At 43.4% G+C, this 17,206-nt stretch overlaps 1 protein-coding gene across 8 annotated transcripts in view; it reads left to right on the top strand.

The window, feature by feature from the left end:
* Window positions 1-17,206, top strand: part of UGP (UDP-glucose pyrophosphorylase) — a 63,181-nt gene that overhangs the window by 24,436 nt on the left and 21,539 nt on the right. For 4 of the 8 annotated variants that reach the window (XM_065453616.1, XM_065453615.1, XM_065453622.1 and 1 more), the window contains 2 exons: window positions 15,519-15,755; window positions 16,935-17,120. In XM_065453616.1, the coding sequence (XP_065309688.1) occupies window positions 15,519-15,755; window positions 16,935-17,120 (423 nt within the window). Of the gene's footprint in view, window positions 1-1,249; window positions 1,727-1,758; window positions 1,900-3,740; window positions 3,776-15,518; window positions 15,756-16,934; window positions 17,121-17,206 lie in introns of those variants that run through there. The other 4 variants (XM_065453618.1, XM_065453621.1, XM_065453619.1 and 1 more) reach the window with 4 other exon arrangements.

Raw genomic sequence — 17,206 nt, 5'->3', positions numbered from 1 at the left:
GGGGGGGGGGGGGGGGGCGGATGATTAGGCGTGGAAAATATTCGAAGAGAACGTTCAATAGGTGCTAGGTAGAAAAACGAAATGAGTGACTGTTAAGCTCAACAACTTCGACGTATATAAGCTTAGTTATGCATTCAGGAATGCTTCAGCTCAAGTTTAACTGCATATAAAGATGAAGATTTGAAGAAATGAATATTAAACGGGCTGTTACAAGACCATTTATTGAGTTTAACTATAAATACGGTCTTGCTAAGCACGAGGTCGCGGGATCGAATCCCGGCTACGGCGGCCGCATTTCGATGGGGGCCGCGAAATGCGAAAACACCCGTGTACTTAGATTTAGGTGCACGTTAAAGAACACGAGGCGGTCCAAATTTCTGGAGTCCCCCACTATACGGCGTGCCTCAAATCAAATCGTAAATACGGTATACGAATCAATGGCATGGGTAGGAACATCGTGTTGATAGAGTTATAAATACATCCCAATAACGGCAACAGAAATAAAAGAAACTTTCACAAGTCTGCGCATTTACGACGGAGGTTATCATTTATTATTTCCTACGCATGCGTGAAGCGCTTCCGCAGACTTTGTTTCAATAACTCGCGCGCAAATAGTCACTTGGAAGGTCGTTGGACGTTGCCTTGCATGTTTGGAGCGGAGATCGGGTCGCGTACATCGTCGTCCAGTGCTCGAATAAAATTAATTCCGATTGGGCGGAGAGGTACCAAAGGCCGCCTCAGAGCGTTGGGTGATGGCGTTTGGCAGAGAGAGAGAGGGGGGGAACTACTTTAGCTCGACGCCATACTCCGGCTTCTCAGGCCCTGTCGTCAGTCTGGCCTACAAGTTGAACACCCACGTAGGCTAGGCGGATTGGTCGAGTCCTCAGTAGAAGCATAAACAACACAAGGCCACTGCCGACACCACGCGCCCCTGAGTACCCGCGCCAGAATGCCGTGACGTCACGAGTCAACCGAAGTTTTGAGAACTTCGCAGTACAGTGAACTAGAGTATTCTTGGTACACTGTACCAGGAGCGCGATGAACTTTTGGGCGCCAAGTTCAAAGAAATGAGAGACCATTGGAGTCCATTTTTTGTCTGGTAATTCACCAACCCCCGCCTTCGAACGAACGAAGATAGCGTTTTGCGAGGACTGGAATAGTTCCGTCCGCCGCAAGCAACCTTTCACAAAAACTTTGGAAGCGTTCGCCGAAGGACCCGTCCACAGATAGAGAGGAAGACGACGACGTCGATCGGCGCGCGCCGGTCCGTCAGGCCTGCGGCTGTGACTGGCCTCTGGTGCCGAAATGATCGCGAGAAAATTGTGCGGCGCCCGCCGTCGCCGAGCAGGCCTGGATCCGTAGCTCGTCGCCCCCCACCCACCCACTCACCCACCGCCGGCAAGCGACAAAATTTCGCGACCAACATCGGCGCGCGTCGGTCGTGCCCTGACACACCGCCACTAACCGCCACCAGGGTTGCTGCGGTCGCCGGCGTGCGCCGGCGCGGGCGGTGCTTGTGGTAGTGGGAGCGGTCGCCAGTCGTCGAGATAAGCCCCGCCCAACCCCCCCGCGCCCGAAACTGACGCCCCGCCCCCGGTAACGCTGTCATGGGAACCGCGACGGACGCTGACGCCCCCGGTCCGCGCCGAAGGTGATCTTGGGATTTGCTTTCCGACGCCGCACTGGCCAGTGCGTTGAAGGCACGATTAATTCCGTTGTTGCACCTGTAAGCGGCCGTACATCTACCTACATCTTGTCCACTGAGGTTGTGGTACCAGTGAGGAAATAATACAGCAAGATTTGGTAACGGGCCTTTAGCTTAGCTGTGTTACAGGCATTGCTCTTACAAAAATGTCTTGTTCTGCACAGTCTGCAATGGAACTGTTATAATGCACCCATGTGAGTTTCATTAGTTAAAAGAGCTAAAACTTATGCCCTATCACATTTTTTTTTCCTAAGTGTTTGAATTAACGCACCTTTCACATTATGAGCATTGCACCATTTTGTAGTTCGCTGCATAGTTGATGGAGATGAATTATTTTATGGCCATGCTCACTTCAACCAGCCTTGGTTGTACAAGAATTAACATTATTAGTGTCAAAACTAATTTGAAGTGAAGTCATATGAGTTTTGCGTGTAAAGTGGGAGGCGTTTGCCTGTTACGGGAGGCTTTGAACCTTTTTCTAACGTTTCCTGTCTGATGTGCCCTAAAAGAGGGTGAACAGCAGTGTTGCCAATTTGACAGGTTGTTAAAATTGTTGATTAAACTTTTGAATGAATTTTAAGTAATATAGGCATTTTGAAACACCACAATGTAGGCCAATGTGGCATAAATTACCTGCTGACACATTCCACGTTTGTCGAATGTCCATGCAGGTGAGGAATCAGCAGTGAATTTATCAGCAATACGTAGAAGACTTTTGTTTTTGCTTACATAATGGACGATGACACCGGATGTTGTGGATTTACCCTCACATTGTGAAGTTACAAATGCAGCACAATTAAAATGAACTCAAGTTACTTGACTTTCCCAGCTCAAAAAAGGACCTGCTCCACATTTTACCTGTAGAGTTAGTCTTTGGCGCTCCTGAAAAGGGAGCTAAATTCTGCTGCACTCACTTCGTGGCATATTAATGCTAGCGGAGACATATACATGACATACATATAGGTCAATACTGCATTTCTAACCTTTGATATAGATGGTCGTTTCGTAAACTTGGTATGTACCATGATTGGCATAGTATGGCAAGAGTGTATGACGAACATAAATGATTGGTCATTACGTGACTGTTGTGTCATGTAGGTCATGAAAAAGCCACCTATGGCTTGGTGCTCTCATGGTCGTTTCGTTAACTTGGTAGGCTCCCTGCACACCGCTTCGCATGACGTCAATTCCCGCAGGGCGTGGGACCTGCTTTTTCTTTGTGAGCTGTACAGCCTATTAGCTTCGCATCGCACAGCTCATGTTGATGTTGTTTCCAATCGGTCATGATGAGTAGCTTTGTATTGCCGGCAGTACGCTGTTGAGTGAACAAGACAGTGCCCCAAAGCGTCGCAGCCACTTCACGTTGTCAGGAGCTAGAAATAGCAGCTAGGTGAGAGTACTACAGAGCTTCCTTTGAAGCTGGGCTTTGTGCCCAGGCAGCCCTGTGTCAAGGTCATCCCAATGCCATGTCTATTCCTGAACATCTCTTTTATTTGGGCCTCCCCTTCAGCATCTGGCTTCTGTGATAGAAGCCTATGTATATATTGGCATTATTTCAAGCATTTTTCTTTCCTTTTTTTACGAGAGCAAATGCAACAGAATTTGGGGAAAGACTGTTTCTACCAATCCATCGGAATGTATTGTTTGTAGCCTTGGCGTATTAAGGTCTCCTTTCAGAGGGAAAATGACGTTGCGAAGCTAGATAGCTGTGCATTGTTTAATGAGAACTTCTCTAAATACTTCAAATTTTGTTAATTAGGTTGTTTCCTGTTCACTTTTATTTTGTGGCAAAAATCCTGAACACCTCTTATTGTTGTGCTAATGCTAAAGCGGGAGCATTTTGCACAGCTTCCAACTCATGCTGGTGTTCTAAAGGGAAGCAACTCACATGATAACTTAATTTTTTTCATCAAGGCGATAAAAGCTATTCGTTGGTTCTAAACAACCTCGACTTTATCTCAAGCAGTCGACTTTCATAGTTACATATTGGATGGGTATAGTTTGCCTTCAACTTAATGCCTGCTTTCTTGCACAGCACTGGCCTTACTTTGAAGATGTGTTTTTTTGCGCGTAAGTACAAGTGCCACTTCTGCACATTCACGCATGTGTGCTTTCTTCTTTTTCACACGGTACAGTGCTCTGCTTCTCATCACTGAGGTCAAGCGTATGTTTTTGGCCATTTTGATCATTCGTGCCATGTGCACGCCAAGAAAGCATGTAAAAAAAAGAAAGTACTGATGAAATAATGATTGTAAAAATTTCTCACATTTCGAAAAACTTCCAATGGGACTTGCGCTTCAAACTTGAAATACATGTAAAATGTTCTAGTAAAATGGTGTTGAAGGTAGATAGCTGGGTTTTTGCTCTCAGTCTCAGTATGTCATCGTGTAGTGGGTTTACTTCCTTCATTGTTTTTCACAAAGTTTATGCCAGGCATATTCTTTGGTTGGCTGGTTAAGTGCTTTCTAAGTATGCTAGACATGAAGTAGTTGGTGTTCCAATATCCCGCTTTCCTGTAGGGAGCTATCACATGAAGTCTGCATTCTGCAAACTTGACAAAGGTCACTGAGCAATTGAAAGTTCTTAATCTCTTCTGCTGGTGCATACTTTTTTATGATTCTGGAGATGCAAGAAGTGTGGTGAAATGAAATTTTCAACTGTTAGCTTGTCACAAATGACAAAACCGCTGTAAAGATTTTGAATATGTGGGATTCTCCTCCGTACTCTTGGGACAAAGGAACGACAACACAGTAGTGCAAACAATCACAAGGGCATTTATTGCGCCTTTCATAGATCAATGCCTGCTAGCCGAGTTGCTATCCACAAAACATGCCGATGGGCGCGCGACAAATCTAGAAGTCCGACTCACCGCGACCGGAAAACGAGCGAATATGTTAGCCCCATGCTGGATCCCAACGCCTGGTCGTTCGCGTGTACTGTCACGCCAACGGTGGCGCGTTCGAAGGCGGCCACGCGAGGCGGTCTCGCAGAAGCACGGGTCGCCGCGCGCGCGCGGGACGTCCACGCGGTTCGCCGACCCGCCGGGAAAGAGGAAGCGCCTTGTCTCCCCCGCACCCAAGTAACCCCGCAGCGGCGCGACACTCGCGCCATCTCTCGCATCGCGCTTGTACCACTCCGACCGCCGCGTGCGCGGCGAAGCCGCACGGAGACGGGGGCTATGCGGGAAAACAAGATATCAGGGGATACCACAAGATGATGTGAAAATATAGGGTGCACCACCAACATGGCAGCCCACCACATGATGTTAACTACTGATCTCAGTGTTTAGGCAAAGAAAATCAACTGCTATTGTAACAAACATGGGGATACAGTTACTTTGTCAACATACATGCAGATGCTGCTTTCGTCAACTAACCGTGGAATTGAAATAAAAGATGAGTTTTGCATGTTTGTAGTGCATCAGTTGGTAATAACAACCTACATGAAAAACTATGAAGACGACGGAAATGTCTTTGAGCTGCCTTTGGATCTTGGGACTTCGGAGGGTACGTGATGTTCAAGTCCCACCCGCTATCTCATATCTTGCCTCCCAGCCCTGAGGCTCATGCTTTGCTGTACTGCGGATGCCGGAAGTTTGTCATCATTGTACACTTCCTATAGCTGGTGCCCAAATTGCTTCTTCAGCAAACCTCAAATTTAAAATTTCTTTTTCTGAGTGAGAACAAATTGCTATTTCTCTTTTGCCATGAAACTCCGCTGAGGGAATAATTGATGTTATTGCATTTTACGTTCCTGGCCCTGAAATACCTGATATGTGCTACAACTGTAGGTGCATTACAGTTGAGTAAATATGGCAATTGATCCATTTTCTCTTGATTGTGTGCTCATCATGGAGCTCTTGCATTTGCTTCTGACCTCAAGCATCAAGCAACTTCAGCCTAATTCAAAAACTAATTAATGCTTTTATTTATTGTGTAGATGCACTTTCGCTCTCTTTGCCAAGCTTCTACTTTGCTACTAGCGGGCACACTCCCTGTCCTTGATGGGACTTGTGTGAGCTCTGCTGTATTTTCTGTATTTTCCATCGCATCGTTTGGTACCTGCAAACAGTGAGCCTTCATCCCATGAGGCCACCGAACTGTGATTCCTGAATTCACGATCCCAGTGGCATCGAGCCCTACAGATGTACATTGCCGAAACCGACCTGCCTTTGTATAGTTAATTGTTTTTGCCATAGGGCAAACTTCCGAGAAAAAAAAATCAAACTTTATGCAGAATGTAGTTCTCCCTCTTCACACAGGAGGCACAATTTACAGTAACTGAGGATACTCAAATTTTGGTAAGCTTGATGTCTTGTGGTCTGGGCTTGGCAGCCATGTCTGGCCAACTGAAACAGCCATGTTTGGTGTCATTGACCTTGACCCATTCTTGCTTATGATGGGCATACAGGCATACCACCAGACAGATGGACAGAAAACTTTATGGAGGTAGCTTTTGGTGTTTGCAGATTATGAGTGTTTGCAGTGCTTTCAGAATTCTGCTTGATGTAGAGAGAGGCTTTGACATAATTTGCATGGACATTTGTACTTTGTGTGCTCTAGTCTGTAACGCCTGGTTTAGGTGCTCAGGGTAATTAAAGTGGGCTGTGCTGTCAAAATAATAGCCTTAGCTCTTGTAGTATGTAGAGTAGGCATGGTTGTTTCGGCTGACTACAGAGGCAGAAAGTTGGCGACAGTGAAATGCGCAAGTTTTAGAGAAAAATTTTGCATACAAGTTGCTCCCAAATCGGCAGGTGTGCATCTTCCTGCTCTTCTGTGCGATTTCTGCTTGTATCTATTTTTTATGACTACGGTGCCTGCTATGTGGATATTTTTTATTGTTTAAACTTGTTTTTCAAACTTGTGGTTTGTGCAAGGTCATTCTCGCAGTAGGCAGGTGTTGTAGCAGTTGTATGCTTCTTCATTTGTTGGTTCTTAGAAAGACACATTCGTCATTTGCAACCTTTCTTTCTGCTCGAACGTTGTTGAGTTGGCAAGTGCTCCCTGATTCTTAGGCACAATACACTGCTGTCTGTCGGACCACTAAAGTTCGAGTTTCATTTGAGCATGTCCGTCGCCAGTAGTAGACAAAATGAATGTTGCATGGAACTTGCGCCTTATTGTCGAGGCTTCTCGGGCTATCAGGTACGGATCGCTTATTTACTGTCTCTTTGCATTGGCACTTGTAGGGTGCAGTTGTCGTGAAATCCGGTGGTCGCTGTACCTCACTGTTCATTTTATTCTCCTGCTCTCAGAGCCATATAGGCATCACAGGGAGTTGGTCTGCGAAACTTTCTTTCTGAGAAAACTGTGGATTTTTTGTAGCTTCAAAAATTCGCCTAGTGGTTCCATATAATTATTATCTCAGTAAAAGACATTTCAATGATATGAGCTGTGATCGGTGCACTCACTGACGGTTGCTTTAATGGCTTCTTGCTTGTAAGAGCGAATCACTTTGTGTCGATCCCACCTTTTAAGGATGCAATACGCATGCTTGTATTATGTGCTGACCACAAATTACTGCTGTCTGAAGAACATTAACGCTGATGATAGCGCTGGTGATATTATAAGGTGGCTGCCAGCTCTGTCAATGTATGGTCAGCCAATGGTTCGGTTGAATGTAATTGTTCCCGATTAAATTCTTTACTGTCAGAGAAATGCCATACAAAGCCTTGGAAGATGTGACACTGAATAGTCAGGGTGTCTACCAACCGGAAAAACCGTGAATTCTCAGGCATGTTGAATAGTCTGGAAATACTCGGGGAGAACTCAGGGAATTTGTGCTTCTATCAGGGAAAATTAGCTCTAATTTTCTTGAAAGCGAACGAAAGTCAAAGTAGTGCTGGCTCGAGTAACAGAGGGATCGTAACGAATCGTATTTTGACGCCGTGTCATCGGCTGGAGGAGTTTCCATTGTACAATCCACGACCGGCTTTCCGGACGCCCCATAATTCGGACGGCTTCGCGGGACCACCACGTACCCCATAGAGTCAATGTATAAGAGCGTCTGAAATTTCGGACGCAAGAACGCTTAGCCGTCCGACTTTCCAGACTTTCTGCCGTGACCGCAGGACCGAAACGGCATTAATCAAAGCCACCACTGCCGTCGTTTTGATTACTTCGCCGCATTGAGCCGGTGCTCTCGCACGCAGATCCGCTGGCAGCCGTAGCCACTACCGCGGCAAACGCTAGGCCGGTGCTTCGCCGTTCGCTATTAAGCTTCTTGCCCTTCGGCACCGTGTTTTTCGTTGAAAGAATTCGCCGCTGCCACCAATAGCACCGACTCCGCCGTTTTGGTCGTCGCGATTGGCTTCGAAGGTCGGAAAGCAAGGCGCGTTGCATAATGCCGGGTCCCGAAAGTCAGCTTCGCCTCGATGTAGCAGTGTTACGCGCTGAAGCACACGCAAAAGTATTGCGGTGAAGCATAACAAGCGTGGGAAGGGGCAATTGTCACGGGGTACAGTATGCATTCCTTAATTATACACGCGTTTACCCGCCATTTCACGTCACAGTACGAGCGCCGATTTGCCTAATAAGTGTACTGGCAAGTCTTTTTGGATGTGCCTGTGGCGTTTTGAGCCCTTAAGGGCAGTAAAAGACGCGCATTCATTTTTTCGAGCTGCGCGATCTTTCGGGCGTTTTCGCGGCCCCTAGGGAGTCCGAAAAATCGGACGTTGACGGCAACACTGACCGAGAGAATCCTTCAAATGTTCTGTGGGACGAACGTGCGGTGGGAGAAGGACGAGAACAGAAAGGACCGTCGCATTGATGAATGAACGGGAAAGGAAGCATGCCGCCACTTCTTTCAAGAAGCTTGAGCTCAAAAAAGCAAAGTGTTGGCTGACGCCGAGGTGCATGTGTCCCTCATCCAAACCAAAATAAACTCTTTAAAGCAGTGAAACGCAACACTGAGGCGTTGTGCGCAGGCTGAGAGTATGTCGGGACTTTTCAGTTGCTGAGAGAGAATCTCACTTGCGACAAAGTTTGGGCCTCATAGCAATCCGCTTACTATCTGTTGATAAAAATAGCTCACATCCCCTTCAGTCACATCGTCCACATTTGTAGATGCAGCCTATTTTTGCCATTTCTATGCAGTGGTAGCAAGGAATAGAGCACAAACGTTAAGCATGGTAAATTGAACATTCTAATAACGTAAATTACTTCCATTTTACTTCTGAGTGATATGTATCATCTGTATATGTATATGTATATATGTATGTATATGTATATGTATATCTTGGTGACGTTTGACGTGGAGCATGTCGGTAGCAACCTTGAAATATATATTTTTTCTTTCTTGAAATGCTTGAGGCCAATGAATAACTTGTGCATGTAATTTGAGTAGAGCATTTAATCCTTTCTATGAAGAAATGTAGCATGACTGAGTTTACAATATTCAAATATTTAGTTACTCTGTAATTATAACGACTCATCATAAAGTGCTTAAAGAGTCATTCTTTTGCTTTCAGTGAAGTTTCAAGCAACATCGATGTTTCATGCATGTATTGACAGTCAATCATAATTCGTAACTGAAGGGAATATCTGAAAATATTTCTGTATGCATCTCCTTTTTATTTGTATTTGACAATGTTCAATTCGATTTGCAATGCGTTTTACTATTTTTTTCAAAGGCATTTCATTCCCAGTGCACTTTACTAGCCGTCCCTTCTGATTTCTTTTTTAATAAAATAAATGCTGCTCCTTACTATTCAAACTGGATTAAGTCGTTTTGTTTATTTCTTAGCAAGTTTACTAGAGAGTGACAGCTTTGGGCAACATGATTTCAGCCCGTCTTGACATAAAACGAGGTTCTGTGTCACTCAGGGAATTTTGCAAAGGTGCTCAGGGAAAACCTGGAAAACTTGGGGAACTTGGAATTTGGTAGACACCCTGGAACTGGAGTGGAGCACCGTTTTCTTTCTTTTTTTGCGTACTTTATGCACATGGAAAATTGTGCATGCATGCATTGTGCATCCGGTATGGAGTGTGGCCTTATTATATATTTTTGTGTCCCACGCAAACTTGTGCCAAAGTGCAAAAATATGCAAGCTCCATGTAGCTGGGCAGAACCAAGGTAATGCTGTTTGCTGTCGCTTGGAGCAAGTCAGACCATTTTCTGTACGTGGCGTAATTACATAATTAGTAATTATTAGTTAACCAACTGCACAAATATTATATTCCGAGAAAAAGTGTGAATGAGAAAATTGTAGACTGACTTGAAAAATTCCCGGTCCAGCTTTCGTTTGCTCAATATGTACATGCTACATAAAAGTTTTTTCCAAGCCTGAAAGAAAGGCTGCAAAACACGAAAAGGTGCTGTGTGATTAGTTGCAGAGCACATTCTCTTGCTTTGTGGGTTTTAGTGTGCCTTTTGGTTTATTTCAATGTACTCTTTTTATTTATGCCGTGGCGGCTTGGCATTCTTGAATGTTGCCAAATTCAGTCTTTGGCTCGTTTAAAATAATATCTTAGGCATATTTACTCTGAGGTCAAGGGGGGTAAAGTATGTCATTTGCCCTCTCCCCACACATTTTTGAAAGCGGGCACTTTCGGCTGCACGCTAAAAAGTCCAACAAAACTGCAACTGAAGCTAAATTTTCTTTCTTAATAGAGTGACCACACAAGTGATGCTTTCCTTTACTATGCACACCCTGCTTGGACAGCGAGGATTGTCATTTGTGTCTTCTCTGGACGCCCTGTAGCGGACGACGTGTGGAATTTGCCACACACGCTTGCATTGCAGAGAGCGCCTGACGCTGCGAAGTTCCCGCCCAGCAAACTGTCAGCTTTCACAACGTGCATCATGCCCAGTTTTTTGGGACCGCTGTATCCCTATTTGAAAACACAATCAGCTTGCTACATTTAACCTGCGGGCGAGGGGGAAGTCCAGATAAAGTTTGTAATCAACCGTGCCCAACAACTGGTGTGCTGTACGGCATGAAATCATTGGTTTACCAAATGCGGGAACTATTTAATCTCTGTCCAGAGATAGCCTACACAGTGTTGCAGTCTCAGGATCTTATTACCGTCAAAAATCTAATCAAACTTCTTGCAGGTATAACTGTCAAATCTCATTGTGTAATCGTGACTTATTGTAGATATGCTAGGGAAAATGAGCTTGCTCGAACGGGCAGAGCCATTTCAATACCCATAGAGCACTGACTTGAATTTTTTTATAAAGGCATGTGTCACTTCTGACTTTGATGATTTCATTTTCATTTGCTGTTGCTAAATAAGAACTACACTATTGTTTCCCTGAAGGAGCTGGAACAGCAGATATTTCGTATCTTGAAAATATGAGGGCCACTTTTTGGTAATGTGTACCGATATTTTGCTCTGGTGTAGGTCGCTTATGTGCTCTGAAAACAGTTACTGAATAATTACGTAGAAAGTTGGGCTAGTTGGTCACTTTCTCCCAATTTTTATGCGTTATAGATGGAATTTAGTTGCCTTTCCCCTGTATCCACGGTAAAATATGTGAGGCACAGTGTTTATATTTATTCAATGTACGAAGCAATGTTCTGAGTGGCGAGCGATATGTCTTTATTCTGTGTAGGTTCATTGCAGCCTTTGTAGAAGGTTGCTCATTCAAGTGTTCCAGGTTGTCATACTTCCTCTAATCAAAATGTTTCCAGACTCCTAAAACAACAGCACGAGAGACGGTTGAAATTCCATGAAAATAGTGAGAATGTTAAACGCAATGCATTGCAAAACTTTCACTTTCGTGCTTTAAATGCTAGTGCTGCACTTAATTACTAATTTCCCATTTTTCCATGTGCTTCCATGCATTACACGAGATTCGTGGTTTGTTTCTCCGGTGTCCTTGGTGAGCTAAATAAGGCATCTTTTTTATAACTAAAGGAAATTACACGCATGGTATGGCCAATGCGTAGGCAATGTTCAAAATGGGTGGGTTGAATGCGCATTTTCCAGTAGAATACGCATGCGAGTGGTTCATAGTGTTATTAGTCGGTTTTATGAGTGGTGTAAAACTTGGTTGGCTGTGCTGGCATAATTACAACTACATTAGGGGTCAAAATTTTTTTAATGTAAGGGGAACAATACGCCAAGTTTATGTGCAATAATAAATGCGTATTGATCACATACAGCATTAAAAAAAATTGTAAGCGAGTGCTAGAAAGTATCACGCTGCTGTTAGCTAGGTTTTCCAATGTCCTAAGAGAACTTTACGTTTCAGATATTTTATACTTTAAAGGAACAGGCAGCATTTAGTGCAATGTGTAGTGCAGTCTTAATGTTTCTCACTCTTTAGAAGCGTTACAAATAATTACTGAACCCTGATCTTTTTTCTTATTGATTTTTCATGTGTGATATATTAGTTTTGCCTCGTGTCTTCACTGAACTAAAGGAGGCAGCTTTGCTATGTTTGGTGACTGTAAGGACAAGTTAATGGGTGATATGTAGCAGAAGTTCAAAATGTATGGTTAATTGGGGCTTTCGCCATGAATTACGTGTTCATGCACTCTAGAGTGTTATAAGCATGTCTACTGAGCAGGGAAGAATTGAACCCGCTGCCTTGGCAGAACTATAAAAAATCAAGACCAAATTCAGCTGAAATTGGAGTTACGCTATAGGAACTCTCTATGTGAAGTTAAATTCGGCTGGACCAGACACAGCCTTTGCAAGAAATTGCTTATTGAAGTGTTAGAGCGTGTGATATGGCCTCTTATCAGCTATGTTTCCCATTGTCCTGACATAGCTGTAGTTTACAACAAGTTTATATCTTGTAGAAAGAGGAGGGGAGACATGGTAGTCGCTGTCATCTTGCATTATGAATCCTTACCAACTAGCTCAACTTTCTGTCGTTCTAAGGGACATAGTAACTGCAATGTGCAACAAAACTTTTACGTTCCTAGTCCGGTTAGAAGTGTTGCGGATAATTACTGAGCCCTCGTTTTTCTTTCCCGATCTTCAGGCATCATAACAAATTCCGACTTGGTTTCAGTGATGTCCTTGGTGAACAAAACTGGATATTTTGTTCGTATTTGGTGAAAATAAAGGGCGTGTTTGGACAATATGTAGGTAAACTTCAAAGACAGAGGAATAATTATGACATTTGCAGTAAATTATGCATGCAAGCAATTCGGAGCTTTAGAAATGCGTTTTGCGAACAAAGAATTTATCTCGTTGCCCTGGGAGAACTGTGAACTCGACCGATATCAACTCAAGCAGAAATTAAATAGGAGAGTGGGGGGGGGGAGGACACTATGGTAAATGTAATGGCTAAGTAATGTGTGTGATGAATAGCTGGGTTTTTAAAAATTCCCAACAAGAAGTGCACCAAAGCATTACAAACGGGCAAGTTCTGTGTGTGTGTGTGTGTGTGTGTATATATATATATATATATATATATATATATATATATATATATATATATATATATATATATATATATATATATATATATATGGGGGCAATGTTTTATGCAGTGTAGTTGCAAGAAACTGGAGCTTTTATTGCAACTGTTCAAAAGACACAGCTTCTCTGGAAATCGGGTTGTAGTTCTCCAAGGTCACACACATTTGCCGTCTTTTTTCTGCTGAATATAACAATTAACTTATGTTTATTGGACTTCATTGCCTAAAAGCTCGACAATGATATTACCTAAACAAGCGATACATTTAGACTTAAACACCAAGTACAATTCTTTAATTATTAAAATTGTTTGTAGCAAATGTGCATTTTTTATGTGCGCTGTACTGCCGCTACCGGGCGGGATACAGGATCTCTGTGAGGCACTCATTGCCTTTTGCCCCTGCATCATCTTGAGGCTTTATATACAGTTGCAAAAAATAACTGCAAATTGAAATAATTTTTTTGGGCTGCTGAATACAATCTAGTTCATTTTTATTGATAAAAAAATTAATTAGGCCCAAGCAGACATCATATATATCCACAACATCACACTGAGCTCCTACAGGAACATTGCATTTATTTTTTGCACTTTATCTGGCATACCAAGCATCCGCTAATGGTAAGAGTGATTGTTTTGGTATTGTAGAAAGGTAATTTGTTAATATACAGCTCATGTGTATATATATATATATATATATATATATATATATATATATATATATATATATATATATTCTCTCATTAGCATCCCTTTAACCCTGTATCTTGGCAAAGCTGCAAAAAAATTCCAAATTTTCTTTTGCTTCCACAAAAGTTTGCATGCAGGATGCTCAAAGAAAAATATTAAACATTTGCTCTATTTCTTGTACTCGTATAATACATTGAATAACAAACTGCATTTTCATAAACACAGCTTTTCTCACAATACATGAAAGTCTTCAATAATATTATTTCAATGCACATCAGCAGGACCAGTGTAAACTGCAAAATAATATGCACTGGCGCCCAAACTCGGCAGTAAGCTGTGGGATGAGCAGACGTACATGACTCGTTCAGGGCGATTGAAGAGCAATGGAAAATGTAACGTGGATGCACAAGACTTGTCCTTGGTGACATTGCTGAAAATTGGCAGGACGAGCACTGCTCGGGCTTGCTAGTTAAAAGTTGGTTAAGACATCGCCTGAAGCATTTATTCGGAAGTTAAGCGAGTTGCTGCCAAGTATATATGCTAATGGGCAGACTCGCGCTCTTGCTTTTGAAAAGGTTTCAGTTCACACAACACCAGAAAATCACTAATGCTGTACTGTCCGCAAGTGCGCTACTTTTTTAAGTTATGAGGAGAGGCCAGAGAGCGCTTTCAAATGAGGTGGATTCAGATTCTGCACATAAGAGTACATGGGAAAACTACAAAATATTTACCATCAGCTGTTTGTAATTTGTGAGCAAAAAAGACTGCTTGGAGTATCCGCAACTGCTCACACGATACCAGTGGGAGGGATGCACAAAATACCAGTTTCTGTAATAAATAAAACATTGTGCATTTCATTTATTATAGCAATTACCACTTCGGACAGTCTCTTTTTGTCACACATTATAAATCACTATTGGTAAATATTTGGTGGGTGTTTAACGGAGATCATTCTCGGAATCAACAGTCGGAATTCTACCCAGCATCGTGCATATCTGAAAGTTACTTTGCTTGATGCAAGGCAAGTACTAGGTTGCTCAAAAGCTCAGATTTAGCACGGCGCACATTTTCTGTTGGCGCAGACTACATATAATATTTGCCCAATTTTACCCACACATTTCTCCACGTTGTTGCGCTCCCACATGTCAAAAGCTCACGCGAAAGGGACAACGAATAAAGTGTGACCTGACGTGCAGACATCGTAACGATTCAGCCACGCCTTGTCTTGATTGTCATAAAGCAGACGTTGCTAGGTTCCAGGAGGGGTAACCTAACAGTATGGACTTGTTTCATTATTCATACTTCATACAGCCTAGGTTGGTTCGGTAGTCCAGAAGGTTCAACCTTTGGTGCCCTTTTAAAGCTAGATTTTCGCAGCTGCTGTTTTGTTATAGCATTAGTGTTTTTTGTTTTTTTTAATCTTCAACGAAGACCTTCATGCTTTCCTGTGTCGTGCGTGCAGATGTATGGGCACAGCCGGAAGAACAGTGTGTAATGATTCAGCCACGCCTTGTCTTGATTGTCATAAAGCAGACGTTGCTAGGTTCCAGGAGGGGTAACCTAACAGTATGGACTGATTTCATTATTCGTACAGCCGAGGTTGGTTCGGTAGTTGAGAAGGTTCAACCTTTGGTGTCCTTCTAAGCTAGATTTTCGCAGCTGCTGTTTTGTTATCCCTTCAGTGTTGTTGTTTTTTCTATTTTTTAATCTTCAACGAAGACCTTCATGCTTTTCCGTGTCGTGCGTGCAGATGTATGGGCACAGCCGGAAGAACAGTGACAGCACGGAGTTCAAGGAGATGTCCAAGGCGGACGCCCAGGCGCACCTGGCACAGGAGCTTGAGAAGCTCTGCCGCACCGCCAGCGCTGCCGAGCGCGAGACCGTTGAGGCCGAGTTTCGTGGCTTCCAGCGACTCTTTCACAAGTTTGTCAAGGACACCGGGCCGGCTGTCGTCTGGGACAAAATCCAGCCCGTGCCCGAAAATGCGGTGAGCATCTGTCTGTCTGGTCGAGCGAAGTAATTTTCCTGTTTCACCCTTTCGTGGTAAAGTGAGGGGAAAATGACTGTTTTCTAAGGCATCCCAGAAAGTGTTTTTTTTTTTCCCCTTGCTGTAGACATCGTTTTAGCATTAAATGTGCCATTCCGAAATTTGAAATCTGAAATAATTTTTTTATAAGCATGTCAAAATCAGCATTTGAAATTGTTGATCACTGGTGATCTATATAAATGGGTGTGGTAACGAAAGAGAGAGAGGGCTAAACTGCATATTTTGCTGGGTAGGAGGAAGTTGCAGGCTCGTTTGTGTGACAGTAGACATCTGAGTCATGCTGTCACTGTTTGTTTATCCATGCAGCGCTGCAAACTATTAAGAAGCATTGGGTAAAAGGGCTTGTAGTAAAATAATGTCACTGAAGGGTGAAAATAAAGAAAGAAAGAATAAAGTGAAGGAATACAAAAAAAAATGCTAGGCTGATTATACAAGTCAAATTTTATACAACAAAGAAAAGAAAGAAGAGGGAGGAGGCAGAAAATACAAGCATAAAACGTGTGAAGCTTGATGAGTATTATTGTACAGTGGTATACAAAGGATAAAACATGAAGGTGTAGCTTTTCATGGAATCTTGCACAACTAGTTTCCACAAGTTTCGCTTGGGAGACTATTCCAGAATCTGCTTATGAAGCAGTGCAGGGTTGAAAGGTTGTGTATGGTCAAAAAAGCTATTCAAAATGAAGCTGATTACCTAAGAAGCCAAGTGCAGGTGAGTTTGCAGTGACCTGATGAAGTGCACATTTTCCTGCTTCTTTTAAGCCAAATGGGAAAGAGCGTATTACTCTGCTTGCTTCAGTTTGGTCTCGGAATCCTGCACCTCTTTTCTCATCAACTTCACAGCACGCGACATTACGGTAGCTAGCAATGCATTGAACCTTTGCCCTTGGCTCAGGTTTGTCCAAAAAGCGTCTCATGGGAGAGAGATTTTTGGTTCGGAATAACTGTTGTGCAGTTTTTGGAGTTGGAACTCGTGAGCATTTTTCTCTATTCGAATACGTGGGTCTTTGCTAGGGCCAACAGAGCAATATCAGAGCAGCGCACAGCACACGAAGCTTGAACAGAGGGCCGAGATGAGAGGGGTGTGGTATACTTAGAGCGGGTGATGCGCTGTCGCAGGTCATCAAGTACGAGACACTACCAGCGCCAACGGAGGAGGAGGCCATCCGGTCTATGCTCAACAAGCTGGTGGTGGTGAAACTGAACGGTGGCCTCGGCACAAGCATGGGCTGCAAGGGCCCGAAGTCTGTGATCCCCGTCCGCAATGACCTCACCTTCCTCGACATGACTGTGCAGCAGATTGAGGTGGGCGCCGAGGCCTTTGCTGTGCGCATGTGCTTCTCTTGCTTTAGTGGAGTATTTTGCAAAACGTATGCAATTTGAAAATTCTG

Source organism: Dermacentor albipictus, chromosome 7, assembly GCF_038994185.2.
Source record: "Dermacentor albipictus isolate Rhodes 1998 colony chromosome 7, USDA_Dalb.pri_finalv2, whole genome shotgun sequence".
In the NCBI taxonomy this organism is placed as follows: domain Eukaryota; kingdom Metazoa; phylum Arthropoda; class Arachnida; order Ixodida; family Ixodidae; genus Dermacentor; species Dermacentor albipictus.
The sequence above is the reverse complement of the archived record's forward strand: the minus strand, read 5'-3'. Positions and strand labels throughout refer to the sequence as shown.